General features: G+C 44.5%; 1 protein-coding gene across 2 annotated transcripts in view; it reads left to right on the top strand.

Annotated features, from left to right (window-relative positions):
* The window catches only part of LOC144756289 (uncharacterized), a 199,403-nt gene that overhangs the window by 55,656 nt on the left and 115,917 nt on the right, over positions 1 to 27,830 (top strand). For both annotated transcript variants that reach the window (XM_078645950.1, XM_078645951.1), the window contains one exon: positions 18,787 to 18,834. In XM_078645950.1, coding sequence (XP_078502076.1) covers positions 18,787 to 18,834 — 48 coding nt within the window. The remainder of the gene's footprint in view (positions 1 to 18,786; positions 18,835 to 27,830) is intronic.

The following is a 27,830-nucleotide window of genomic DNA, read 5'->3' as shown; positions in this document are numbered from 1 at the left end:
ACGAATATAGCTGATGCCAGAATTCAATTTATTTATAACAAAGTGCTCGAACAGTGCATGCCTTAAGACGTGTTTCAGACACGAGGCTGTGTCCTTGCTCACTTGACAAACGGTGAAGCATTAACCCTGTATTTAAAACACCCTTTTTGGCGCCAAAACACTACGCCCATTCCCATCATGGACATAGAGGACATGCTTTTGAAAGACAGACTGCCGTTCCAGGTCATAGTTAAATCGGATACTGCCATAACATTTGTAAATTCATTTGAGTAAGTACATGATCAAAAGATGCAATATTATACCAGTATTTTGATGAGTATACACAAAACTGTGGAAAACAACAAAGGAGTGGCTAATATTGATATAACAAACACAGAGAAATTCGTGTTTGTGCCATAAAAATGAATACAACATACTCACAAAGAAGTGGGGTGTATACCAAAGTGAAAAAAACAAATAGTTTTTTTTTAACCTTTAGAAAATATAAATACATACATATATCGTCATGAAATGAATAAATGACATATATACATATTTACAGTTTAAAAACACTTTGGCATACGTAGAAACAAGCGCATGGTCTAATATTATGTCTAAGAAGTCGCTCCTCAGACATATAAACAGAACTGTGCAAATCACGCTACAATATATGGAACTGTTAGTGCAATCTATTGTGCAAATACGCTTAAAAAATAAATAGTGGCAAAACGACCTGTGGCCTGTTCTATCTCAAATCAATGTATGTCCTTAAGGCGCAACTCTTGTGCAATATACCACCAAATAAAAATATTAATAGTACTGATTGTAAAGTACTCACTAAGTGCAACAGAGTAAAGAAAAAGGAATCGTTAGTGTATAATGTATAAAAAACTGTCATGGGAAATTGACAATGGAAACCCCTGTTGTGTGCTAAATGTGTGCCAGCACACCATAGGGGATAACTGTGTGCTTTCACCTTGCCTGATCACAAGATCCTAGGTTGATAACACCCCTAAATATGGATTCAACTGTTAGCATGTTTGATCAGTTTTTTCAAATGCAAACCTCAGCATATAAAGTGACTTCGTATTAAGCTATGCAATACAAACGTTCAAATACAGATTATGTACAAATTGGAAAAATTTCCGCAGAAAATGAAGTTATGAACGCCTTCAATCTAAAGGATAGGGAAGGAGCTGAGGTACCTGACAATGCCAAACCAATTTAGAGTGTTACCATGGGTAGTCTTATATATATATATACAAATGCTTTAGCTGGAAAACAAGCTGGAAAACAAGCAACTACAAGATATTTGCTCATCAGCCGGTTTGTTTTTCCTGGGATACAATCCCTACTAAGACCCATGCTGAATGCATATTCGGGACCCCTACAGAGTCCCCTAGGTGTCCCGTGGGTGGGAGGGCCATGTAACTGTAAGCAAGACCCTAATAAGATATGTTTGATATGCCCTGGTGATGGAGAAATTGCACATATTTCATTTTCCACATTGTAGATGCCTAGCCCCATAGGATACAAAAGACAGCAGTCCTAAACCTTGTTTGATTAAGATATGAATCATTAAATCTTCAAATTGTGATTTGTTAATGGGTATCACAATTTGAAGATTTCATGATTCAGATCTCAATCAAACAAGGTTTAGGACCACTGTCTTTTGTATCACGTTGCACCCAGGTCCAGGACCATAACTGGTAAACCTCATTTTTTGAAATAGCCCCATAGTATAACATTGCAACAGTTTATGAACGCATAAGTATTGCTTGGAATTGAATGAAATATCATTCAAAGACTTAGGAGAATTGTATTGTTAAGTCCAACAAAAAGCTATTGTTGGATTTATCCGAAATTGACAGAAAATAAGTTATAATATTTTCTTGTCTGTAAGCCAAAATTCAGCCTTCCTGCAGCCTTTACTGATTGGTCAGAGTTAACAAGATAAGCCAGGCTGCTTTGATGAAGTGATAAGTGGCTCACCAGGGGAGAGGCTATCTGCTGGAGAATGCTCTGCTACATAGGAATGACAGAGCAAGGGGGAGGGGGTCGTAAAGAATGAGGCTTCAAAGAAGGAACAGGACAGGCAGGGAATGCCAGGTCTGCCTACCTCCATCCCCTATGACCCTGCCAGATAGGAGTCTTAAGGAAGGAATCTGTAGATGTTAGGGGGTGGAGAGCTCTGGTAATGATTCACACGGAGAGTTGGTATAGTTAGCTCTTTATGCTCTGCTGAGATTTCAGCCATGATGAATTTTGGAGGAACAGTGCTTTCTGGGAGAAGATTATGCCATACTTTGGAGAAAAGTAGTCATGCCCTGGGATGTTGCCTTGAACCTCAATGGATAGTAGTGCTCTACTGCTTGACCCCAGAGAACACTAAATACATATGATAGAGGTGCAGAATCTCTGAGATCTGATGCTTGAAACTAAGAGAAGAAGAAGGACTACCATGCTGGAAAGTTGATTTGTGCCACCAGGCCCTGCATTCTGACTGACTGTGCCTGCTGCCCTATCTGGAACTACAGCCCTGTGGATGTACCTTGGTTCTAAAGGATTAAAGATGGGACTACCTACAAGCTACAGGCTAACAGAGCTCACCTGCATCATCACCGCTAAGAGTCCCTTGCCTGGAGAGTGTCCAATTGATTTTTAAGGGTTTTGGCAAGGTGCATTGTGGGAATTGTGGTCCCAAACTTTCAAGGGCCATCTTGGAACTTCCAGACCCTTGGATTGTGTTTTGGACTATTTGGTCCTTCAAGAGGAACTTCAGGAAGAAGCTAAAGAAGTTTTGAGAAGTCTGGAGCAACTTTGGGGAAAACCTCCATAAGCTGATTGACTAAACTGCGAGGACCAAACTGACTACCTTCAACGACGACCCAGCCCGGATTCCAGGTTCGTCCTGCTGAAGAGCTCTGGAGGTCTGACTTCCAGCGTTTGACCGGAAGCTCCCTGAAAGTCAAGCCTGTGGCCCCTAACTGAATCTGGACTGGTGGAGAGCATCCAGAGACCTTTGCAGACAAAGCTCCAAAAAGTTTCCAAGTCTGAAGGTAAAATTTTGACTGGGTCCTCCTGGTCAGTGTATACACTCAGGGCTCCATCGTGGTCGGCCTGAAAGTTTGACCTTGTCTCGGTCAAGTGCGATCAGATGTCCCAGAGTGGCCCTATAGATTTCTAAGAGCTAGAAAGTGCTTATCCTTTAGAAATGCATATCTACAGTTCCCTACATTGGAATTTTGTCATTTTGGTGTCCTTTTAAAGATAAAAATATTTCCTATTTTTATAAACTGGTGTGGGGTTGTTATTGTGTGTTGTGTCTGGATTGTTGTTTTTAAGTGCTTTACATACCTTTCTCCTAAGTTAAGCCTGCCTGCTCACAGCCAAGCTACCAAGTGTTGAGCATAGGAATATTTCATTGAGACATATACTACACTCTAGACTAGGTTGGTGACCTTATTGACAGTGATGGGTGCCTACTTATCACTACTAATACCTAACCCTGGGCCTAATACTACCCTACGCTAACGGAGCATGCAAACTTTGTACTGATTCACACTTCGCAAATTTCACATAGTACAGTACCAAAACTGTCTTAGCAATTTTACTGCTTTAAAGCTTATAACCAATTCACAAAAGTGAACTTTTACAATGAAAACATAAGGCAATGAGAGAGCTGATGATGTTGGGGTCCCCCCTAACCCAGGGGGGGGACCAAGCAGATGTCTTGAACACAAAGAGCATAAACAAAAAGCACATTTTGTTGAACTTCAGTGGTGGTCCCATCCTCTTAGGACCACCCCAAGCACAGTTATTGGCAAAAAAACAATCCCAACCAAAGGCCCTGCAAAGCATTATGGGACGAGATTAGCAGTGGGCAGTGAATATTAAAGCATCCAATATCAAAATGATTCTACAAAGAGCTGCAGATCACCTCGTCGTTACTAGATGTCCCTCACGAGTCAAATGCAAAGCATTGAAATTATTCTTACATCAAGCTGCAGTTCCACTATTCGTTACTAGATGTCTCTCACGAGTCAAATGCACAACCATTGAAACCCTTTCATCAAGCATTTGCATTTGACTCATGAGGGACATCTAGTAACCACCAGTCGAACTGCAGCTCTCTGTAGAATTATTTTGATATTGGATACTATATACGAACACCTGCACTTCCAGATACGGCCCAGCCCCAACGCCACATTCTGAGAAACCCTTGTCTACAGACCCCCTGGCCCCAGGACACCCTTCGCCACCGCCATCACCGACTTCATTGCCCCCCACGCCATCGCCTCAATGAACTACATACTCATTGGAGACCTAAACTTCCATCTCGACAACCCCAGAGAACCCAACTCCACCATCCTTTGTGAAAGCCTCGTAAACATCGCACTCAAACAACTCGTCATCACACCGACCCACAGAGCAGGACATACCCTCGACCCCATCTTCTCGGCAGGGAACAGCGTTCACTTCAGCCACACAATGCAACCACCATGGACCGACCACCACTGCGTACATTTCGCCGTCGACAAACCCAAGCACCCAATCCAGCCCAACACCCACCACAAAGGAACTGGAGCAAGGTGACCGACGAAAAACTCAACTCCACCCTCACCCGAGACAACCACACCTGGACATCCGACGCAAACATCGCAGCCAGAGAACTAGCCCACTACGCAACCCAGACAAACAGTGCCCCAGGAAAGCCGCCTTGGTTCACCACCGATCTCCAAGAAGCCAGGCGTACCAGCAGACGCCTGGAGAAGAACTGGAGAAACACCAAGACAACCGAAAACTACTCCACCTACAGAGAGGAATTTAATCCACCTCAAAATCCTCGTCAACTCCACCAACTCCAAGGAACTCTTCAACGTCATTCAGGAATTCACCAACCCACACAGCGAAGCCCCAGACATCACTCCATCCCAAGACCTCTGTCACAAGCTCAGAACCTACTTCCACCTGAAGATCAAAAACCTCTACGACAACTTTGCCAACCACCCTCCAAACGCCACAGCTGGCCCCCTGCCCTCCAGAGACACCAGCCAGCTCACCATCTCCAACTGGACTCCAATCACGACCTAAGACACTGCCTCGACCATGAAAGTCATCCACTCGGGGGCCCCCACTGACCCCTGCCCCCTCACATCTACCACAGAGCTGCTGCCGCCATCGCACCCAAACTATAGCGCACCATCAAAACTTCCCTCCAAACAGGCACCTTCCCAGATGACTGGAAGCGCGTAGAAGTCAGGCCCCTGTTCAAGAAACCCACAGCTGACCCCGCCGACCTCAAGAACTACCGACCCATCTTGCTCCTCCCCTTCGCAGCCAAAGTTGCAGAGAAAACGGTCAACAGGAAACTGACGCGATTCATGGAAGAGAACGCCGTCCACGACCCATCCCAATCCGGATTCTGAAGCAACCACAGCACAGAGATCACCCTGCTTGCCGCCACTGGCGACATCCGCACCCTCCTGGACCAAGGCCACTCCGCAGCGCTCATCCTACTTGACCTATTAGCGGCTTTTGGCACCGTCTCCCACCTCACGCTAGTCACCAGACTACAAGTCACCAGCATACAAGGAACAGCCCTGGAGTGGATCTGATAGTTCCTCACTGGAAGCAGCCAAAGGATTAGACTACCACCCTTCCTCTCTGACCCAACGAAACTCACCTGTGGAGTCCCACAGGGGTCATTGCTGAGCCGACCCTCTTCAACATCTACATGGCCCCCCTCGCAGCCATCGTACGACAATACGGCCTCAACATCGTATCCTTCGCTGACAACACCCAGCTCATCCTCTCCCTCACCAAAGACCCCACCACCGCCAAACTCAACTTCTAGAAAGGAATGCAAGACCTCACAGCCTGGATAACCAACAGCTGCCTGAAGCTCAACACAGAGAAGACAGAAGTCCTCATCCTTGAAGCCACCCCCTCAGCTTAGGACAGCACCTGGTGGCCGACCGCCCTCGAAAGCCCAGCTACCCCTTCAGACCACGCCAAAAACCTTGGCATCATCACATCCAGCTGTTTCAATATCCTCCGAATCCTCTGCAAGACCTTCAAATGGATCCCCCCTGAGTCAAGGAAGACAGTCATCCATGCACTCATCACCAGTAGACTGGACTATGGGAACGCGCTCTACGTTGGCATCAACAAGTCCCTACTCCGCAAACTCGAGGCAATACAGAACACCGCCGCCAGACTCATCCTTGGCATCCCCCCGGCACGTACATATCAGCCAACACCTATGAAGACCCCATTGGCTCCCCGTGGAGAAAAGAGTCACCTTCAAAATCCTCACTCACGCCTACAAATGCCTACACAACAACGGACCCAAATACCTCAACGACAGAATCAACTTCCACATACCCAAAAGGAACCTCCGATCTTCCAACCTCGCACTAGCCGAAACCCCACACATCCACAGAGCCAGAGTAGGTGGAAGATTCTTCTCTCACATTGCAGCCAAAACCTGGAACAAACTACCGGCATACATCAGAAGCTCCCCCTCCCTGAACACCTTCCGGATGGCCCTCAAGACCTGGCTCTTCAACTAACAGACCTGCGGATCCACCCCTCCCTCAGAGCCTTAAGACCCTCAGGGGTGAGTAGTTCTTCTTTCAAGGTATGATGAACATTGGGGGAGATTTGACTCTCATCCTCATCTGTTTATTCATTCCGTGCTTCATCGCCTAACTGAGCTGAGCTGTCTGAGTACTTATGGTATACCGTAGGAGGGCCCTCCTGCAGAGATCTAGGGGTAGATTTATCATTTAAAAATGCAACATAGCAAGACCACTTGCTGCACTGTCCTTTACGACATGAAGAGAGCAGAAATGCGTTATATCTGCTAAGATATGATGCATTACTGCACTCTTCCTGTGCTGGCACGTTGAGGGCTGCCTAGTGTAAAGTCAGGCACCCTGGTGAAAAGGTTCAAGGGTGCCTGTGTTACAGGCAGGATTGTTTTTGTAAAGAAAGGGGCAACTTCCTGCACAAAAACAATCTTTTCAGGCCTTTTTCTCTTTTTACATGTGCTGCACAAAGAGAAGAAATAAAGATATTTCTCCTGGTTACGACTCTGTTGGGAAGGCGTACCATTTTGATGCATTCCTGCATTGAGGCCTTTCCTGAGCTCTCCCTAGCGAGAGACACTAGGGCTGCGAGCATTTTTATCTGGACTCTCTTGCTGGCACATTTAACTGGCGAAATGTGTTTTAAAATGTTAATATAGCGTTTTTTATGAATTGTACCTGGGGGCTCCAAATATAAAGTTTAAATTGGGAATTTTATAGGCACACTGACACCTCTCTCACACGCTGAACTGTTCTCTCCCTGCCTCGCCCAGTCGTCTTTTGGGAATTGCTGTTAGTGGCGGCGGGCGCCATCTTAGGTAGGGCTGGGGGTGCGCTCTAGTCGCGCTGCCCTCCCAGGTTATTTAGAGCTGCCCCTCAGCACTCTCGCTGCCTTTCCTGAGCTCTCCCTAGCGAGAGACACTAGGGCTGCGAGCATTTTTATCTGGACTCTCTTGCTGGCACATGTAACAGGCGAAATTGCGTTTTAAAATGTTAATATAGCGTTTTTTATGAATTGTACCTGGGGGCTCCAAATATAAAGTTTTAATTGGGAATTTTATAGGCACACTGACACCTCTCTCACACGCTGAACTGTACTCTCCCTGCCTCGCCCAGTCGTCTTTTGGGAATTGTTGTTAGTGGCGGCGGGCGCCATCTTAGGTAGGGCTGGGGGTGCGCTCTAGTCGCGCTGCCCTCCCGCCCTCCCAGGTTATTTAGAGCTGCCCCTCAGCACTCTCGCTGCCTTTCCTGAGCTCTCCCTAGCGAGAGACACTAGGGCTGCAAGCATTTTTATCTGGACTCTCTTGCTGGCACATTTAACTGGCGAAATTGCGTTTTAAAATGTTAATATAGCGTTTTTTATGAATTGTACCTGGGGGCTCCAAATATAAAGTTTTAATTGGGAATTTTATAGGCACACTGACACCTCTCTCACACGCTGAACTGTACTCTCCCTGCCTCGCCCAGTCGTCTTTTGGGAATTGTTGTTAGTGGCGGCGGGCGCCATCTTAGGTAGGGCTGGGGGTGCGCTCTAGTCGCGCTGCCCTCCCGCCCTCCCAGGTTATTTAGAGCTGCCCCTCAGCACTCTCGCTGCCTTTCCTGAGCTCTCCCTAGCGAGAGACACTAGGGCTGCGAGCATTTTTATCTGGACTTGCTGGCACATTTAACTGGCGAAATTGCGTTTTAAAATGTTAATATAGCGTTTTTTATGAATTGTACCTGGGGGCTCCAAATATAAAGTTTTAATTGGGAATTTTATAGGCACACTGACACCTCTCTCACACGCTGAACTGTACTCTCCCTGCCTCGCCCAGTCGTCTTTTGGGAATTGTTGTTAGTGGAGGCGGGCGCCATCTTAGGTAGGGCTGGGGGTGCGCTCTAGTCGCGCTGCCCTCCCACCCTCCTCACACTCCATAAAATGTGCATTCCGGCCAGACGGCGCAGCGGGCTGGCGCAGCGGGCGCGCCGGATGCGCGCCGAAGCCGCGCCTAAGCCAAGCCCGTCTGCGCCCGTCCGCGACCGGACACGGCCCAGGGCCCGAACCCCTGCCCCTAGCAGAATCACTTGGAGCAGGAATGAATTAGTAAGTTGCTCATCTAATGTGTGTACCCTTGGACTCCACAGCGTTAGAGCAGGGGTGAACGAAGGGTGTCGTCACTGCCAATTTCGTTTCTGCATAGTGAAAGCAGAGGACAAGACTAGTAATTTGTCCCTGTCTTGTGGCCTCATTAACGTTAGATCGCTGAGCTGTCACAAATATGATGTATATGAGCTTCTCACCGATAAAAATCCCGACCTACTGTTCATTACAGAAACCTGGCTTGATTCCAACTGTGACCCTGATATTATACAGGCTTTACCAGAGAGTTATCAGATGGTCCGCCTGGACAGACCGATAGGCAGAGGAGGTGGAATTGCGATCGCCTTTAAACAACACTGGGCTTGTAAACTTGAACCAATAAGTTTGGCCAGTTGTGAGGCGGGCTTTTTCACCATAACAATCGACGGAAACATGACTTTAAAAGGTCTGTTAGTATACCGCCAACCAGGACCTATGTCCAGATTTAAAGGCAATCTTCTAGAGTGCGTCACTGAAACAGCGATAAGAAGTGATAAGTTTCTGCTGCTAGGTGACTTAAACACACATCTAGAAGATCCACTAGATAAAGGAGCGATGGAGCTCCGGGAGGAACTTCATACCCTACAGCTGGAGCTCAAGGGACAGCTTCCCACACATAACCGTGGGCATCTGTTAGATCCCATATTTGCCAACTGGGAGGATGTTTTGGTTGCACCCCCAGAGCCCTTGCCCTGGACAGATCACTTTTTTGTCCCATTTGTTATTTACCTGCCTAAGCATAAAGCTCATGCTTCCGCCCCTCTTAATTACCATCGTCGAAGGTGGGCAACATTTTCCCTGCCAGAGTTTAATAAGGCTCTCATTGCGGAAGGGCCTCCAGGAGGCAAGGATGTGGCAACGGCAAATAAATTGCTCAATGACCGCATCACAGCCGCTCTGGACTGTACAGCCCCATTGGGACGGCCAACAAAAGGTGCCCACAGACAGATAACTGCTCCCTGGTTTGGCGAGGCGTTGCGCCGCGCCAAAAGGGACTGTAAACGAGCAGAGAGACAATGGAGAGTGGCATATGATGACTTGATGAAAGAAGCTTATCATATTAAGAGACGCATCTACCATAATAAAATCCGTATAGAGAAAGCCATATACTATGCTGACAGAATCCAGGGGGCAGAGAACTCCGCCAAGGAACTGTTCAGCATATATAAGTCTTTAGCCACCCCAAAAACCTCAATTCAAGACAAAGGTCACTCAGTAGCAGCATGAAACCGCATCGCTAACTACTTCGGAGATAAAGTGTCTAAAATTTACGCTGCTTTCTCCGAAATACCTCATGCAGCGGAAGAGCCGGCAGACCTAGTAGCAGAGGAAGATGATCAAAATCAGCTACTTAATTTCACCACCCCCTCACCGGAAGAGCTAGTTAAAATTTGCAGATCTGTTAAATCTGGCTCTCCCCGTGATCCTGCATCCCCAAAAAGGTTGAGTGACAGTTTGGAGACCCTTGAACCCTACATCAGGCATGTGTTAGATGTCTCCTTCCAATCCAGTTCAATACCAGAGGCTTGGAAACAGGCTGTGGTGCTTCCCCTCCGCAAGAAGCCCAGCATTAGCTCTGAGAAACTGGACAACTTACGCCCCATCTCCCTACTGCCTTACTTCTCCAAGGTAGCGGAGAAGGTGGTTAACAAACAGCTAATGACCTATGTGGAGGAAGGCAACCATCTTCACCCTACCCAATTCGGGTTTCGGCCCCGTCATTCTACGGAGTCTGCCCTTCTGAGGGCCACCGAAGCTCTCAGGCAGGGTGCAGACGAGGGACAAACAATGGCGCTAATCTTATTAGACCTTAGCGCCGCGTTCGACACTGTAGCACACTCCATCTTGCTACAGTGTCTGAACAAGGTCGGGGTGAGAGGGGCAGCGCTGAAATGGATTTACTCATTTCTTACTGGCCGGGGTTTCCAAGTGAGGCAGGGTGACCACTACTCTGAGCGAATTCCTTTGGACCAGGGGGTGCCGCAGGGCTCGTCCCTGAGTCCTACACTTTTTAATCTTTATGTTGCTCCGATTGCCACCTTAGTAGAGAGTCACGGCCTCAGTATGGTGTCATATGCCGACGACACGCAGTTGGTTATCTCCCTGTCGCGTGCACCCGGTCCTTCGGCGGACATCTTCAGAGCATGCATGCAAGATCTTGCGGCCTGGATGTCCGCCAATTGCCTCAAGCTCAACGGAGGCAAGACCGAGGTGCTGGTCGTGGGGGGCTGCCAGTCTGCGTGGACGTCGGCATGGTGGCCATCTTGTCTAGGCCCTACACCCATTCCGTGCCAGAAAGCAAGGAATTTGGGCATCTGGTTTGATACTGCCCTCACCTTTGGCCCTCAGATCAACCAGGTGGTCGGACTATGCTTTGGGACCCTTAAAAGTCTCAGGAAGACTCTGAAGTTCTTGCCCGTGAGAGCCCGACAAACCTTGGTTCATGCACTAGTCACATCAAGGATGGACTATGGCAATCTTCTCTATTTAGGTACCTTGGAGAAGAACCTTAGCCGCTTACAGGTCCTTCAGAATGCCGCTGCCCGATTAGTGCTTAGACTACCCAGAAGAGCCGCTTCTGCAGCGGCTCTCCGGTCTCTGCACTGGCTCCCAGTCAGAAGCAGGGTAGAATTTAAAGCACTATGCACGTGCCATCGGATCATTAACGGGAGATCTCCTCTCCCTCTGCAGGGACTCTTGACATCTTACGAACCTCCCCGATCCTTGAGATCCTCCGGCTCTGGACTCCTGGTTGTTCCTAAGGTGTCTAGAGCACGGATGGGCGGAAGATCTTTCAGATACCTTGCAGCCTCTAGATGGAACAAGTTACCCGTGGCACTGCGATTAGAGCCATCAGAATCAATTTTTAGAGCCAAGCTTAAAACTGCCCTATTCGCTCAGTAGGTATGCCGCTTCTGTAAGTTCCAGTAATAAAAGTTTCTCCTCAGCGCGGGGACACGCCGTTGTTGCGTCACCAAGCGCTCTATAAAACTCCCTAAATAGAAAAAATTCCAAGGTTTTCGTCTAAGTCTTTGTATATCTGGGGATGAGTGGGGACGGCCATGCTCCACCCATGGATTGCCTTCCTAATGCAAAGTAGCCCATTGCAGCGATTTGCACTACCTTACTTTAATCTGCATTTACTAAGCCATGCAGAGCAACAAAAGGTGGCTTTGCAGGGTTCAGTATATCTCACTTGTGCCTTTGCATTGCCTTGCGTCGCTCTGCCTGATGCAAGGGCAACACAAGAACTTTGTAAACCCAGGTCTCGATGTTCAAAAGATTGTCATGATCTATCTGGACCCAGTGTTCTCTAAAGTCTGTACTGGGACTGGATTTGTTCCATGTTCCTCCCAGGTCCCCGTCAACTCTCCTGCAACACCCGACATCAGTGGGCATATGACTTCGTGCCCCCTGGTCACTCCTGAGTGGCATAGACTCTGTTTCCTCCGCTTGCAGGTACTTCTCATAGTGAATCCATCTTTGGGTTCCACCGGACACTTTCACCTTCTTCAACAGCGGCATCTTCCTGAAGTCCTCCATTGAGTTCGACAGTGCTTTCCGTTGCCACTTAACACCTATGCACCTAGCTTCCCTGGTGTAGGTATCCTGGTTCCACAAGTGGGGTGGCTCTCCAAACTTCTGTCTTCCACAGGGTTTCTTCAGGGTCCACTGGGAAGGGTCCTTCTTCTTTAAAATTGCAACCCCGATTTACCCGTTTTATTTATTTATTTATTTATAGTGTTTTATATAGCGCGGACAAGACCCGTGGGTATCAGAGCGCTTAACATATGGGATAACAGATTGACATTATAGTAACATTTATAGCAGCAAAATATATATAGAGGTAGAGGCAGTATGCTATCTAGGGAGATTAGAAAGGGGATTACATAATGACATAGAAGATTATACAGTTGACATTATAGTAGCAGTTATAGCAGCAAAAACAAATCTGAGGTGGGAGGTAATGTGCTATCTAAGGTGATTAGGTAAAATATATTCCTAACGCCTGAGTAGTTAGCGTTAGGGGGTGCATATGTTTTAGGTTGTGTCATAGTCATACAGTCAAGTTCTATGAGGTAGGATTGTATATTATTAACAGGTCAATATCAGCGTAATTAGCAATAAGAGTAGAATGGGTATAGCTAGATGCATCGATCAAATATTAACAGGTTAAGGTATGGGTATTATCTTCAGGTGAAAGACATAGTGCAGATATCACCTAATAGTGAGGTAGCAATAGATTGTAAAGCCGAGGCTTGAGTGGCATCAGTCATTTGTCTTATTGGTCTTCCAATAGTTCGTGGTGACTCCAGTCTCCTTTGGCAGAAATGTTCATATCACTAGTCTGTGGGTATCTCTATGTAGGGTATTTACTCATCATGTGGCTTTTCAGTTCCCTTTTAAATGCTGCGATATTTTGAATCCTCCTGATGTAAGGAGGGAGTGAATTCCAGACTCTGGGGGCGGCTCCCGAAAAAGCTCGGTCATAGGTCTTTTTTTTCTGGAAGAAGGCCGGCCACAATAGCAGCTCTTTAGAGCTTCTTGTTGATCTGTTACCTCCCGATATCTTAATTTTCTTGGCTAGATATCTAGGCATGTTGTAGTGGACCGCTTTATGTGTGATGCAGGCCATCTTCATTTTAATTCTAACATCGTAAGGTAACCAGTTTAGTGCCTTCAGGTGAGGAGATATGTGGTCGAATTTCCTTGTTCCTGTGATGAGTCTTGCCGCTGCGTTGAGACAGGCTTTTAGTGGTGCAGTGGATGTTTTCGGTAGGCCAGCTAATGTGGTGCAGCCATATTCGATCCTCGAGATAACTAGCGATTGGATAGCAAGTTTTAGGTCTGCTTCAGAGATAAAGGGCTTCAGTTTCCTTAGATAGTTCAAGTGGAAGCGGGCGCCCTTGGCCATCGAGTTGATGTGTTCTTTCATGTCTAGGTTCTTGTCTAGTGTAATTCCTAGTGATTTGGCTGAATTAACTAGGGTCGGGGTGCAGTTAAGCGCAGTCACCAATTTCGCCCATTCCTTTGCCTCTGTGTGACTCCTTGTCGGTGAGATTAACAGGAATTCAGTTTTATTGGCATTCAGTTTCAGGTGATTGGCTGTTAACCACTGCAATGCTCTCTTTAGAGTTTCATTCATAAGGTCAATGTCTTCACTGCAGGCAATCTTCATATATATTTGCGTGTCATCTGCGTACATGTGGTAGGATATCTGTGAGTTCCGAAGAATCTCTGTGAGAGGTTCTACATACAAGTTGAATAGATCTGGGGATAGCGTTGAGCCTTGAGGGACCCCTATTGAGTTAGGGCACGGAGAAGAGATTGCTTCGTTGACCAGGAATAGCTGAGTCCTGTTCTGTAGGAAGGAGTTAAACCACTTCAGTACGTTTCCAGATAAACCCATCCTGTCTTGTAGTCTGGTCATCAGTATCGCATGATTTACCGTGTCAAATGCCGATGACAAGTCCAGTAGAATCAGTAGGCACGCATGATTTTGGTCAAGGGCTTGTAAAGCGTCATCCACAATATGTAATATCGCAGTTTCAGTGCTGTGTCCTGTTCTGAAACCTGATTGGCAGTCATCTAGTAGTGAGAACTTAGCGATATGTTGACTCAGTTGGCCTTGTACACATTTCTCAATAAGTTTGGCCAGTAGAGGGATGTTGGTCACTGGTCGATAGTTATTCGGGTCTGTCGCATCAGCTGTCGGTTTTTTGATAATGGGAGCTACTTGCCCCGTTTTTAGGCAGTCAGGAAGGGTCCCTTGTGCTAGTGAGGCATTTATTATCTCAGTCCAGATTGGAACTAGAGTGTGGCTGATTTCTCTTACACATTTTGCCGGTAGCGGGTCTTGGTAGTGGTTGTTTGGTCTAAGATTCGCTAGCGTTTTGGCGATCTTTTCCTGGTTGTATAGTTCAAATGTGTCCCAGCTTGCCTTATTTTTTGTGAGATGATCCATCGTTGTTGCATTCGCCTCCTTTTTAGAAGGGGGAAGGGTCGTGAGGTTAGCCGCTGATTTTGTGAGCTCAGCTTCTAGCAGTTTAGTTTTGTCCGTGAAAAATGAGGAGAATTTCTCACAGCTTATGGGATTTTTTGGGTTCTCTTGGGCCGTTTTAGTTAGTTTATTTGACTGTTGTTTTAGGATCTCGAAGAGTTTTCGAGGTCTGTTTGTGGCATTGTCCAGTTCAGCCCTTATAAATTCTTTTTTGGCGCTGGTTATCTTTAAGTTATATTGTTTTCTTGTTTTTCTGAGGTCCTTCAGTTCGGGGGAGGAGGGATGTTGTCTCCATTTCCTTTCAGCCATTCTCAGTTTTCGCCTGTCCTCGTTCAAAGCCTCATTAAACCAAGGATTTTTGGGTTTTTCCGAGACTCTTTTCAGTTTTTGAGGCAAGGTGTCATTGACTATATTACCGATTGAGGTTATGTAGTGATCAGTCAGCTCATTTACATTCTGCCAGTTGTTAGGAGGCTTGAGGTCTTTCTCACATCTTTCAACCAATATTTCAATATTAGCTTCTTTTGTATCTCGTATCAGTTTTTTGACCTTGCGCGGTTGCATGTTCCTGCCCTTTTTCATTGTAGGTATCATGAAAGTTATAGCGTGATGATCAGACCAGTCACACGGGTCTATAGCGGTAATTGAGATTTCTTTGTTTCTAGAAATTATCCAATCTAAAGTCGCTCCTTGTGAGTGAGTGGGCTGGGTGCATATTTGAGTGAGGTTTAGCTCCTTGAGGAACTTGTATTGAGCCCGTTGACTTGTATTGAGCCCGCGGTCGTGTTCTCCCTCCGCACACGTCCTCCGTGCGGTTCCTGGTTTCTTACCTCCAAGGTTCCTTGGGTCCCTGGCACTTCTACGTCTTCTGGGTACAGTCTTGACTTAAGTAGTGGTTTGCATATCACTATTTTAGTATATAATTTGGTCGCCACCTGGTGACCACTTTGTATTCGTGCTACTTACCTGTTTTCCTTGTCAAGTATTGTGTGCATTTCCTGTATCTCCGGGTAGGAGATACTTGTATGTGTTAGTGAGTGTCTTATAATAAATACATATTTTTATAAATACACTGTGTGGTTCTTTTTCACTTAATCTCAACCAATAAGATTATTCTCTGGTAAAACAAGCTGTTTTACACTCCTTCTGGACTAAGCCTGAAGGCTGGTCTCCGCAACTACAACTTAGAGAGCTTTCTAAGGTTGTCTAAGAGCACGAAAATCACCATAAGGGTTGTTTGGATTAGTGCTGGATGCCCACTTACATAAGTGTGCACCATATACTAAGCAAGCTTTTCACTTCATGGGTAAATTCCTCATCTAAGGACTTCACTCAACCACCACACTGTGCCTGACAAATCTAAGACTATCACCTTTTCCCAGATCACCAATTCTCCACGCTGATAATATATGGGACCTTTGTTGTTACTGACTCTAACGGTGATTGTAACCTTACACTGATATCCCCTTCCTACCTATGTTCTCAGCCCCCCGGCCCCTCACATCCTATCATTGATTTTGTTTATTCTGCAACTTTAAACCTTTTGTTTGCTCAACACCAATTCTCCACAGCGGGAAGATATGGGACCTTTGTTGCTACTGACTCTAACGGAGATTGTAACCATACACCTGTATCCCTTTCTTTCCTATGGTCTCAGCACCCCAGCTCCGTGCCATCCAATTGTTGATTCTGTATTTTTCTGCACTTTAAACCTTTTGTTTGTTCAACACTGTATACCGTGTAAAGCGCTCTGATACCCTCATGGGTCAAGTTTGCGCTCAATACAACACAAAAATAAAATAAAATAAATAATAGGCTTAGTAGTGCTGCATTTAGCTCTATTTTCTTAGCTCAAAAATGTCCCACTGCATCCAAAATAGAAGTCAGGATGTATTTTTCTGTAATAAATAGCACTTAATGAAATGGAACACAAATAAAGAGCATACGGAGACAGTCATGCTTGATAAATGTGCACTTGGGTGTGGAAAACCAGCCAATCTCTAACGAATACCCAGGCTGCTTGGCACAAGATGCCTCTAATTTCCAATATCGATAGTTACCAAAATAAAGAGGCACGCGCTGAACCTGGAAAGCAAGAACAAGTTTATTGCTCTAGAGGAGAACACGTCAGGTCTGACACAAGGGATGTCTTCAGGAGGTGTCCTAACAACTCCTCCGCTGCTCTCCTTTTTATACAACTTACAGTAACTTTATTGGTGGTCAAACATCCTAGGAATTCCCGCCCCCAGCAGGTTCTCACAGAGTCCCAACAGTTTTTCGTCCCCCACCCGGGTCTTAATTAGTGATTGATATCTCGCAGCTGGACATTCCGACAGGATCTGTACATGTGTGTGATCAGTCACATCTAAGGGTTATGCAAGTGATAGGATCAAAGATTTCTGTTCGTGCAACAAGTCCTACTGTGTGGGGGCAATAAACTACATCCGCAGGGCTTGGTTTACAGCCTGGGACTGGATCGAGTGGCCAGGTGCAGTGGGAGGTTATCAGAAGGGCCTGCTCGAGTGTGGAGGATGAAAGGACAAACGTGTTTAGGGCGGGAAGTAGCTCCAGGGTCTTGTCACGAGGACAAGGTTTTATGACCTTAGTGCATTTGGTCATGCTGAATCAAGGCACAGGGGATGGTTGCGAGGTCAGGGTGAATCGTGGGTGACTTGCAAAGTGCGAGATGGCCGCGGCACCTAAAATGGATGCCGTTTTACGTGCGGACAGTGGCTCTTGTTAGGCAAGATGGCGCCGGTGATGTTCACGTTTGTAAACTGCGATTTAACAGTGGTTAGGATTTCTCCAACGTACTCTCGGCATTTAGCAGTAGTTTCTTAGCATAATATGCACCCTTGTGTTCAAAATGGGCGCCATCAATCCTGCCATTCATCGGTCCACAGACGAGAAGACAATTTTTAATGCTCTTACTTTTACAACAAGCCTAAGCCAGGCTAATCTAAATTCACTGCCTGGTAGCGTAGGATGTCTCATGTTGTAATGGTTAAGCATCACACTAGAGCAATAGACTATTTACAGTCTGGTAGCCGCTAAGGGGAAGACATCAAAGAGGCTGACAAACTATTGGCGCTTAATATTGGCCTCCTGACTAGGCCTGGGCAATATTGTAAATACGTTAGCGTTTCTGGAGTAATCTTAGTTAGTATTCATTACTCTTGTGAAAATACAGATATTATGCGATTCCGCCAGCTAGAGGAATTAAGAGTTATTTGGGGCAAAAAATCCTACAGCCAGAGCACAGGAACAATGACCCAAGAGAGAGCGAGCCACTGCTGGATACTGCTTTCCGTGTCCTGTAATATTTAGTGCTATGTTCTTATCGCAAAATGCATCCTCTGGTCCATTTTTTATGCAAGGGTCCATTTTGCACTAAAAAAGTTGCGCTAAATGCTGGATTATGCTTCTCATGTAATTACCCATAATTTACGAATAATTTTGCAGTAATTACTCTGGAGAGAACTACTCCAGTTACATCCGCCCTTACTCCTGACATCACGAGTGCTTTGAAATAACTAGCTATGTCTACTGAGTATTTAGTGTAGGGGTTTCATATATAAACTAAATCTGATGTTGCAAGAAGACCTGAAGTTTATGGCATCATTCTTGTTAAGTAATTTCACGTATTTATTTTTTATTTGGTTATAAGTGTGAAATGTATATATTGTGTATATGTGTATATTGTTAAATGGCAATGATTTATAATAATTACTTGAAGCTAACATAATAATACAATTATATGTATAATAGTAATGAGAATAGTGTTGATAAAACTGCAATACTGCTGATTAATCCTAGATGAAATTATAGAAAGGATAGTAAATATCATAAATGCACCAACACTTATTCCATTGAACTGTAGTATTTTATTAGTAGTAAATGCCACTTTGTTACTAAAACTAGTATAGTTAACTATGATGCTAATCATCAATTTCTTACTGATAAACGCTTCTATAGCGCACATTACACATTACATTAGAATCAGCTCTACACAGTACAAACACGAGCCTCAGTTATGCATTATATGTAAATGGTGCTCCTCTGTCTAACACTGGTTTCTCTTTCATAACATCCAGACTCCTCCTTCGACGGAACAAGCACACCTAGCGGTCACGTCACTGAAGGTACAGTAATTGCCCTAGCTACATTCACTGCTTGGACCTAGGCTCTTTATTCTTTGCAGTTGAGAGCTTTGCAGTGCACAGAAAAGGCCAGCAGATGGCGATAAAGACGGAGCTGAATGAGCTTTATAGCTATAGAGAAGATGGGTTCATGTGTGACCCATTCTGTTTTCATTGTAATGCGTTGTCTGGTAGTCCAGCTGTTTTCCTGTCTATGCCCATACTTATTTAGCTAGCCCTCTGCCTATCTGCTGCCTGCCTCTTTTATCTATTTTCCTGTATCCAGGTATTATTTACCTCCACTAAGGTAAGAAATACCTAGATACATGTGTACATGTATCATACAAGTATCATACTGCATTGAACTATGCTTCCTGTTACAAGCAGATACATTTATAGAAGGAGACCATATTAAATATTACTGCTTTTATGCATATATGGGTATTTATACAGAGAGGTTCTCTCCAGCCAATACAACCTTATCACGCATCATGTGCATATGTGTGTGTAGAAGTTAATTTAAATTTTTGACACACACATATATGTGGTCCACACCTGCACAGATCCGCCTCGCAACTGGCGGTCAGGAATTTTACTTACATATATATATAAATCCAGCCGAGGCATTGAACCCTGGTCCCGGGCTAGACCTCGGCATCAGGGTCTGCCGCTCTAACCATTGAGCCACACTTGTCCACTCTCCAGAGGATCCCAATGGAAAACAGCTACCACGGACTCATATATGCATGAAAAGCAGTATTTTATTCTGCAAATTAATTGGCAAACTCACTCAACGCGTTTTGGGACCTAGTCCCTTGGTCACGTAGTGGATTCTCATTGGTTTAAATAAACGTGTGATTTACCAACAATGTAAACAATGAAAACAGACACACGCTGTTAAACATTTTTCAAAACAAAAGAAAGTGCTTATTCATACGGAATGGTTCGTTGCGAAAATTACAAATGAATTGTCCTTGCATCCTAACATATGTATAACATTTCCTTGAGAAATAATAACCGTGCATTAAGAAAACAAACTCGCATCCGCGAGTATGGAGGTATTAACCCCTTTAGAGCTTGTAAATAAACCTCCCCAGTGCTGCGCTGTCCATTGGAACTAGTGCTGAATGGACGTCCAACGGTCGTGCGCAGCACTGGGGAGGTAGTGGCCGTGACGACCGTTGGCCGACGGCAGCAATTAAGGGGTTAAAAAGATGTTTTCATCTTTACACCAAACAGCGTCTCAAGCATTCGCCGTCAATATACCCATAAGGAATTTACAACCACATTTATCTCATTCCTGCCCAAGACGGCAACTTGAATCAAAACTTTATTGACTCTGACCGGCAAGTGATGTCTTTAATCATAGCCCAAGTGGGCTTGAAAAAGCTGGGCTGTTGGCAAAAATTCAGCCACTGTCCCCCACAAGAAAATACGATCTTAATCATCGCCCACGTGGGCATTTGTATATTTAAATCTATTCAACTTTGCCTGATTAATGTTGGATGCAAAAAATCGAGGGACTTCTCAAGGAGCTTCCATTGAAGCTACCAATATTTTCGCTCTTTAACGTTTCTTCGAATCACCGTATTCCGCACAATCTGTCAAAACAAAATATGAAAAAACTGTGAAAACACAAACACTAACAGTGACTATGAGGTTTCAAACAAGCATAGTTCACAAGCTTCTCATTAACATTTATTTACTGGACTAAACATTAGAAAAAGCTTGAATACAGTAAAATCTAAAGTTTCTTTTCTCTTTCATTGTGACACTTTGACTTTCTGCTTCCACAGATATCAAACAGTAGACAACAATTAAAAAATAGTTAAAATTGATTTCCAACCAGCAGATATACAATAATTGTTTATACGTGATATAATTACTCTACCCAAGATGTACTGAGAGCTCATCGTCACAGTTATGTCCTATAGGAATTAGTGTCCTGTACTGTATAATTAATCTTGATTTGAGGCGACTTAAAAGCTGCACTCTGCTGCTGCCCCTTTCTTTTTGTTTGATCATATCCAACACACAGAAACTCAATAAGTTTGTATTTTGATTGTGGTGGCTTTGAAAATGTCGAGCGATTTTGTATTGTTTATCCCCATTCTTAATCGCCCGTAGGTGTTCTAAGGTCCTTATCTTGGCTTTGTGGATCGTGCTGCCTATATACGCCTTTTTGCAAGGGCAAAAAAGAGCATATACTGCAAACTCAGTGTTGCAAGACGTGTGTTCTGTGATTCGGAATGGTTGGCAAACTGGTGATAGTCTAACTTCTTTCATGTTTCTACTGTTCTTACATGCTTTGCAGTTTCTGCATGTATAGAACGGATGTACGTCGTTTCAACGCATGCTTTTACAACGCATGCCTTTACGACGCAAGTTTTACAACGCAAGTTGTTACAACGACTTGCGTTGGGGGCGCTGGATAGTGAATAGTTTAATTTACTATTCCAACTCCAGTCCCCGTGGATAGTAGGGAAGGTGTTGGATAGTAAATTAAAACTATTCCCTATCCTAGAGCGCCCCCCAGCGCAAGTCGTTGTAAAAGTTGCGTTGTAATGGTTGCGTCGTAAAGGTACTTCGTTGTAAAAGTTGCGTTGTAAACGCTGTTCCCCGTATAGAACCCCTGTATTCCTGTAATTCTCATTCTCGGGGGTTCTACTGCCCTGCAAAGAACATTTTTCAATGATCTTGCCCTCCTAAAGGTAACTTGTGGAGAAACATCTACACTTTTTGCTATATTTGGGTCTGTGTGCAGTATTGGCCAGAACTTGCCCAGACTTCTCCTTATCTTAAAGATTGCCCAGACTTCTCCTAATCTTAAAGGTTGTTATAGGACGTGATAAATCGAATTTTTTAGTTTCTGTTTTAGAAGGATCAACCACATCTTTCTCTACTAGCAGTGACTCTCTCGATCTTTTGGCTACTGTTGTTTTTGCTTTATTGATTACCCTAAGTGGGTATCCCCTGACCAGGAATCTCGCAGTCATAATGGTCTCCTCTGACTTAAAACTTTGTATTGTACTGCAGTTCCGTTTCGCTCTTAACAATTCGCCCACCGGAATGCTATTGATGAGTGAGCTTGGATGGCAAGTGCGAGCATGCAGAAGGCTATTTCCTGCCGTTTATTTTCTGAACAATGAACTTTCTAATTTCTTGTTCTCTACCTTGAGTTTCAAATCGAGAAACTCCAAACTGTCCGTAGACCAGTGACTCGTAAAAGGAAGATTGTATTCATTCACATTTAATAATTCCACAAATTCTGTGACTTCTGCCTATATATATATATATATATTTCCAAATTTACCAAAAATAAAACGATGAAGCACCAGCAGTTGGTTTATTTTCTCAGTTACGCGTCTCGCCTGACCCAGCAGGCTTGATCACACACTGCAATGTGGGACAAGCTCCCATACATAGTGGTACACAGAAAGCAAAAAGGGACTCACTGTGTCACTGTTAATCATATGGCATCCATATTGGAATAGCAGATTATAAAGAGAAAATTCCTGGTTCAAGAGCACACAATTGCCATAGTCAGTTAATTCACTGATTGTTATGTCTGTTTGCTAGAAATATGTCAATATATACATTTGTGTCATTACAAAGCAGAAAATATTTAACCATGTAGTTCTAGAAATAAATCACATCCGTATTGGAATGGTAACAGGAAAAACCCATGCATACCATTGTGCACCTCATGTTACAATATGTGTATTCGACATAGTGCCAATATATATATAAATAGGGAATGGTGGAGAAGGAGGGCGGTAATGCCACAGACATATTTTAATATCCAAACAGTTCCACTGTGGTACTTATTTCAGCATTTCGTATATCAGGCAAAGTGCCTGTTGAAGAAAATCACTCTACCCTTATAGTGGTCAAGTTGTTAAGACAAAGTGCCAAAAGAGATGTTTTATGACACATGTAAGTCAAATTAGATCGGTTGTTAGGCATAGTGCCATGGAGAGGTTATGGGTTTCTGCTCAAGTTACATTGATGCAGTGCTAGTACACGTTGCTTGTTAGGGGTAGGCGGACATCTCCGTTCCGCCCACGGAATGTGCGGAGATTTGCCCCTTCCGCCTTTCGCAAAGAAGGTGGAGAAACGGGTCAAATCTCGGCACCCTCAGGGGGGGAACGGAACTGCCCTGGCGAGGAATGCGCATGCGCAGGCTCCCGTGCATGCGCAGTTTCAAGAAAAAGGCTAGATAGACAAGCAAGATGACCCCGCAATAAGGTACGTTTTTTAAATCGTTATTTTAGGCTTTAATGTTGTTTAATATGGCGGGCGGGAGGCGGGCATGCAGCGGGCGGGCGGCAGGTGGCAGGCGGGTGCCGCCTAACGGAAACATGCTCCGCACCTCTCCGCGAAAGTCCCTTACTCGACTTCCGCCACTCCTATTGCTTGTATGACTATGTACCCATGCCCAGAGTATGGCAAAGTCCCATGCCATCAGCTCAGTTAGCCACACAAATAAAATTCCTAAATTCAAAGTAAGTGAAATAATTCAAACAGCATCAAATACATATCTATATTCAAATTTGATAGTTAAGGATTTTCAATGAAGTCATTGAAGAACAAATATGTTGTCTTATCTGTCTAATACTCGCCTACACCACTCTTTTTCATGATGTTGAAGAAAAGGGTAGGGGAAGAATTTGACGTATCCACTTTAGTCGGCCCCTTCCTTTCCTCCTGTGGTTTAAAAGAAAAACCATAGATTACATTTGCGGTTAAGGTTAAAAACAACAAGTAACATTTGCACAGATAACACAGACATATTATAAACATAATACAAGGAGGACATTACGCCCTATGAATTTATCCCTACATTCTCACTGGGGCATTCTTCTAATGCTCATGAAGGTGAATACTCAGTTCTTCATCCTGATTATGCCCTTCCAGTGTGTTAGTTTGTAGGTTTATGATATGCCAGGACTCATTTTGTCTGAGGTGGGGTACCCCGTTCCCACCTCTGAAATTCTGTTCAATTTGTTCCATTGCAAAGTATGTCAGTAAAGAACTGTTTGATAAGTGATATTCTGCAAAGTGTCTTGCGACTGGGTAATGTGGGTCTTTGTGTTAATCGCCCTCATATGTTCTAACACTCTTTTTTTCACTGCCATGGTGGTGCTAACTACATAGCGTAGTTTGCACGGACATTCCAGAACGTAGATGACAAAAGTGGGTCCACAAGTGAGAAATCAATTTATGGTTTCTAGGTCGAGCCTTAGCGCAGAGTGCTGTCTTTGTAAAAAGACAGCACGTAAATGGCCAAAGGCGTTGTTTTGTCAGTTTTTTGTCCCAATGTTGATGCCCACGGCCTAATGCTTGCGGTTCCCCGCACGGGCGGCATTTGTTTTGAATTATCGTGCCCATACATGGGCGTGATAATTGAAAATAGATGGGCTGCTCGCTCTCGATTGCTTACATTCTTCACAGGCTCCAGTGGGAGTAGCGCGCGGTGTTCAGCCACCTGGGTCTGCGTGGATTTGCTTTTGACCAGTTCAGTGGGCTCTGTCTGTCTTTGGTGACGGGCGCCGGCAGCGCCATGTTGTAGCCTGGTTGCCTGACAACAGACAGGCTCTTCGAGTGACCGAGCATGCAGATCCTTACAGCCGCCAGTCTCCTCCCTTCACCAACTTGTGTAGCTTTCCCTTCACTAACAAGTGCCCTGAGAAGCAGTGCTTCGTTACTCACGACTTCTTTCAGTCATGGAAGAGGGGTTGGCACCGTTGTGTAATCGTGTTTGTGCTTTGCATACTGAATCTGCCTTTCACACACCCTAACCGCCTCCTTGGCGCCTGAAGCCCACAGTAACACATATTTTGGAATCGGATTTTATTGAGTCGACACCAGAGAGGTGATGGCTTTGGGTACCCGTCTCGGCACCTCCTTTTTAGGTCGAGCGACCTATCTCAATGCGCATGCGCATTGAGCGGGAGCGAGATATAAAGGGGCTTAAACAGATGTTTAACTAGCTGGCGATTTGGTGCTGTGCCCGTGCGCTTTTAGGTCAATGCGCAAGCGCATTGACCTAAAATGCGCGTGCACAGCATCAAATCGTCAGCCATCTGTTGCCCAGCTTGGTGCCGCTCCACCCCCTGCGGCATCAAAGGTTTTCACGGCCGGCCGGCCGTGCTTTCAGTTTCAGGAGCGCTGCATTGGCCGTGACTCGCATTTCTCCTTCCTTCCAGCGCTGCCTTGTTTGCTATAACACTACATTTATTTTGGTACACTTCATAGTTGTTTGCTTATCGGACACTTTCTATCTGGTACCTTTACGTGTTCAGCCCCGTTTTTCAGTTTTTAGGATTGACTTTAACGTAACTTTATGCATGTGTTTTTCTTTGGACACAAAGCACCCATAGTCTTTCTTCTATGATCACTTTATTACGGTCTGTCACGCCTACCCGGGTTATTCAACATCACTTTGTGATGATATTGTTGGAAATGAGCTCGGTCTCCCGTATCACGCTTACGGTAAGCGCTCCATACCCACTTAACTTTGGGTATCGCACTACGTGCGCAATTGTTTAATCTACCGTTCACACGGACGTTGAATATACCCTTCACTGACCGCACTCACTGTGTTAGATGTTTCAAAGTTCCTGAATCACTCGAAAGCTTATCTTCTGTGACGAAACTGGTGCTCATGTAAAGCACTCTGATACCCGACGTCTCCGGTCCAGCTCTCCAGTCTAGCTCACGCTATATAAAACTAAAAAACTAAAATAAAATAAAAAGAGCTGTTTGTTACATGTAGGGTTTCTGCCCCTAACATGCATGTCTTAGCTACAACTTCATGCTCTTTAATTTAAATATCTTTCCGTGTCACACGCGTTTGTCACTCTTTCTAGTTTAATGCAGGAGCCTATGACCTATGCCCTTTGCAACCCTCCCATTCCTTGTCTCATGTAACGTTCGTGTGTTTTTGTGCTCGGAAGCACACAAGTGCTTCACACCCTTCTGGGTGGTAGGAAACGCCAGCGGGTGGCTTCCTGGCAAACATTCACTGCGCAGGCACCTCTGTTCAGCAGCTCACCTCTGACATTACTTTCAATCTCCCATCCTTCTGTTTGCAACCCCTGACCTTCTGCCTCTATTCTCTGCCCATCGCTCTTCTCTCTGCCCTTCCATCTCCCTCCCTTGAACTCTACACTCTCATCCCACTTACATTCTCTCTGCCTTTGCTCTCTCACTTCTATATTTCTGCACTGCACTTCTCATCTATCCTCATTTGACTTTTTTATTCCCTCTTTTTCCTCACTTCTCTCTCTCTACCTCCTTTCTGCACTTTCTTATTCTCTTCACTATGCCCAGTCGTGCTCTTTGCATTCTACATTTTGTCTACGTTGTCATCTTACATGCATGCATTTTTCCAGGTAACAGTGGTTATGCTTTAATTCTCAGACACATTTTAATGATTTGTTTTGTAGTTTCGGATGTTTGCTCAGTACCAGAATCTCAAGATAAGTCGTTGCTTTGGCCTGTTAGTCTCATCCAAAGGCCTCGTTCACTAAGTCCTTACAGCATGCATGGGATGTCTTCTCCTCCACTTGTGTGTGGCAAACCCAGCTGCGAGCCTGGGCAGGCCTGGCCCCCTGATCATCACCAACTCCTTTAGACCTGAGCTGACTTTCGAGGAAACCTGTATGTCGGCTTTAAAAATAAACAAGCATTTGCAATGCAATAGGTCTCGCAGTTGGGAGAGTTTGAGCTATTGGCATTTTAAATGCCAGTGCCTTTTATTTATGTATTGGTTTTTAAAACATAAATAAAAGGCATTGTCATTTACAATGCCAATATCATGTGTAAATTACAAGAACTTTTATTTAACTATTAATTATTTTAAAAAATTAAAAGCCATTTGTATTTGTTATATGAATACATGTAAGTCACGTACATACAAAACATGTGGCATTACAAAGGCTATAGGTGTCACATTTGAAAAAGTTAAAAGTATTGGCATTGTAAATGACAAAGCAATTAATTTTGCTATTTTCAAGACCAACACATAAAAAAAAAGTTGTCATTTACAAAACCAAAGCTCCAAATTTTCTAATGCGAGACCTATTGCATTTCCAGTGCTTGTTAGAACGAGCAGTGATTAACACCAGCAGGACCCGGCCCACTTAAAACCCCAAGTTAAGCTCATATTATGCTGCGGGTGACAAACTGATATTTGGGACACAACATTGTGCTACAATGACAGACATATTTTTCGTGTTAAATTTGTCTATTCGCTGCATATGACAAGCTGGTATTGTCGGAAAAACGAGTGCTTTTTAAATGGCAAGTAAATGTTTTGGGACAAACAAATATTTTATGCAAATGACAACATTTGAGAGTATCTGGTGTTTAAAAAATACGTCTTCAGAAGTATGCCATACACGGCTTTGTTCTGCGTCTTTAACATAGTCACGGTAGTGGTGTAAAGCTCTGTTTTGGGGTCACACTACACTGGTGCAATGCACAGCTCTTATTCGGAACGATGTAAGTTGGTAAGTGTGTGTATTTTAGTCAAGCTTTTTTTTGGTATAGTTTTGTTATTAATTTAAGATTGTTTCTTTGTATACATTATATCAATTTTAGGGGTTTTACTAATTTTAAGGACATTTCTGTGATGTCAATGATGTCAAAGGTGACCTGACCTCACTTTGTGACATGGCACCTCCTACCTGTGTGCCCCTAAGAATGGTTTACCAAGAGGTTAACCAAAAAACTCCAGCCTGGCTCCGAACACACAAAGTGCAGAAACACCTGTAACAGAACACTTTTCAGGTTTTGCCCTAACGCCTGTCTGGTATTCTAAGTTTCGCGCAAACGTTTACAAAATTAGAAGTGCAATAAAAATTTTGCATTTCAAATAAAATCAGCATTCTAGGTGGAAGACATTTAAAGTGGCATAAAGCACATACCAGCTATTGAAAATAACTAAATAAAGCACACCAACGTTTTATAAGAATGAACTGACACACCTAAGG

Source organism: Lissotriton helveticus, chromosome 5_1 (assembly GCF_964261635.1).
Source record: "Lissotriton helveticus chromosome 5_1, aLisHel1.1, whole genome shotgun sequence".
Classification (NCBI taxonomy): domain Eukaryota; kingdom Metazoa; phylum Chordata; class Amphibia; order Caudata; family Salamandridae; genus Lissotriton; species Lissotriton helveticus.
Note: the sequence above shows the minus strand (reverse complement) of the source record. Positions and strands in the feature narration are given on the sequence as shown.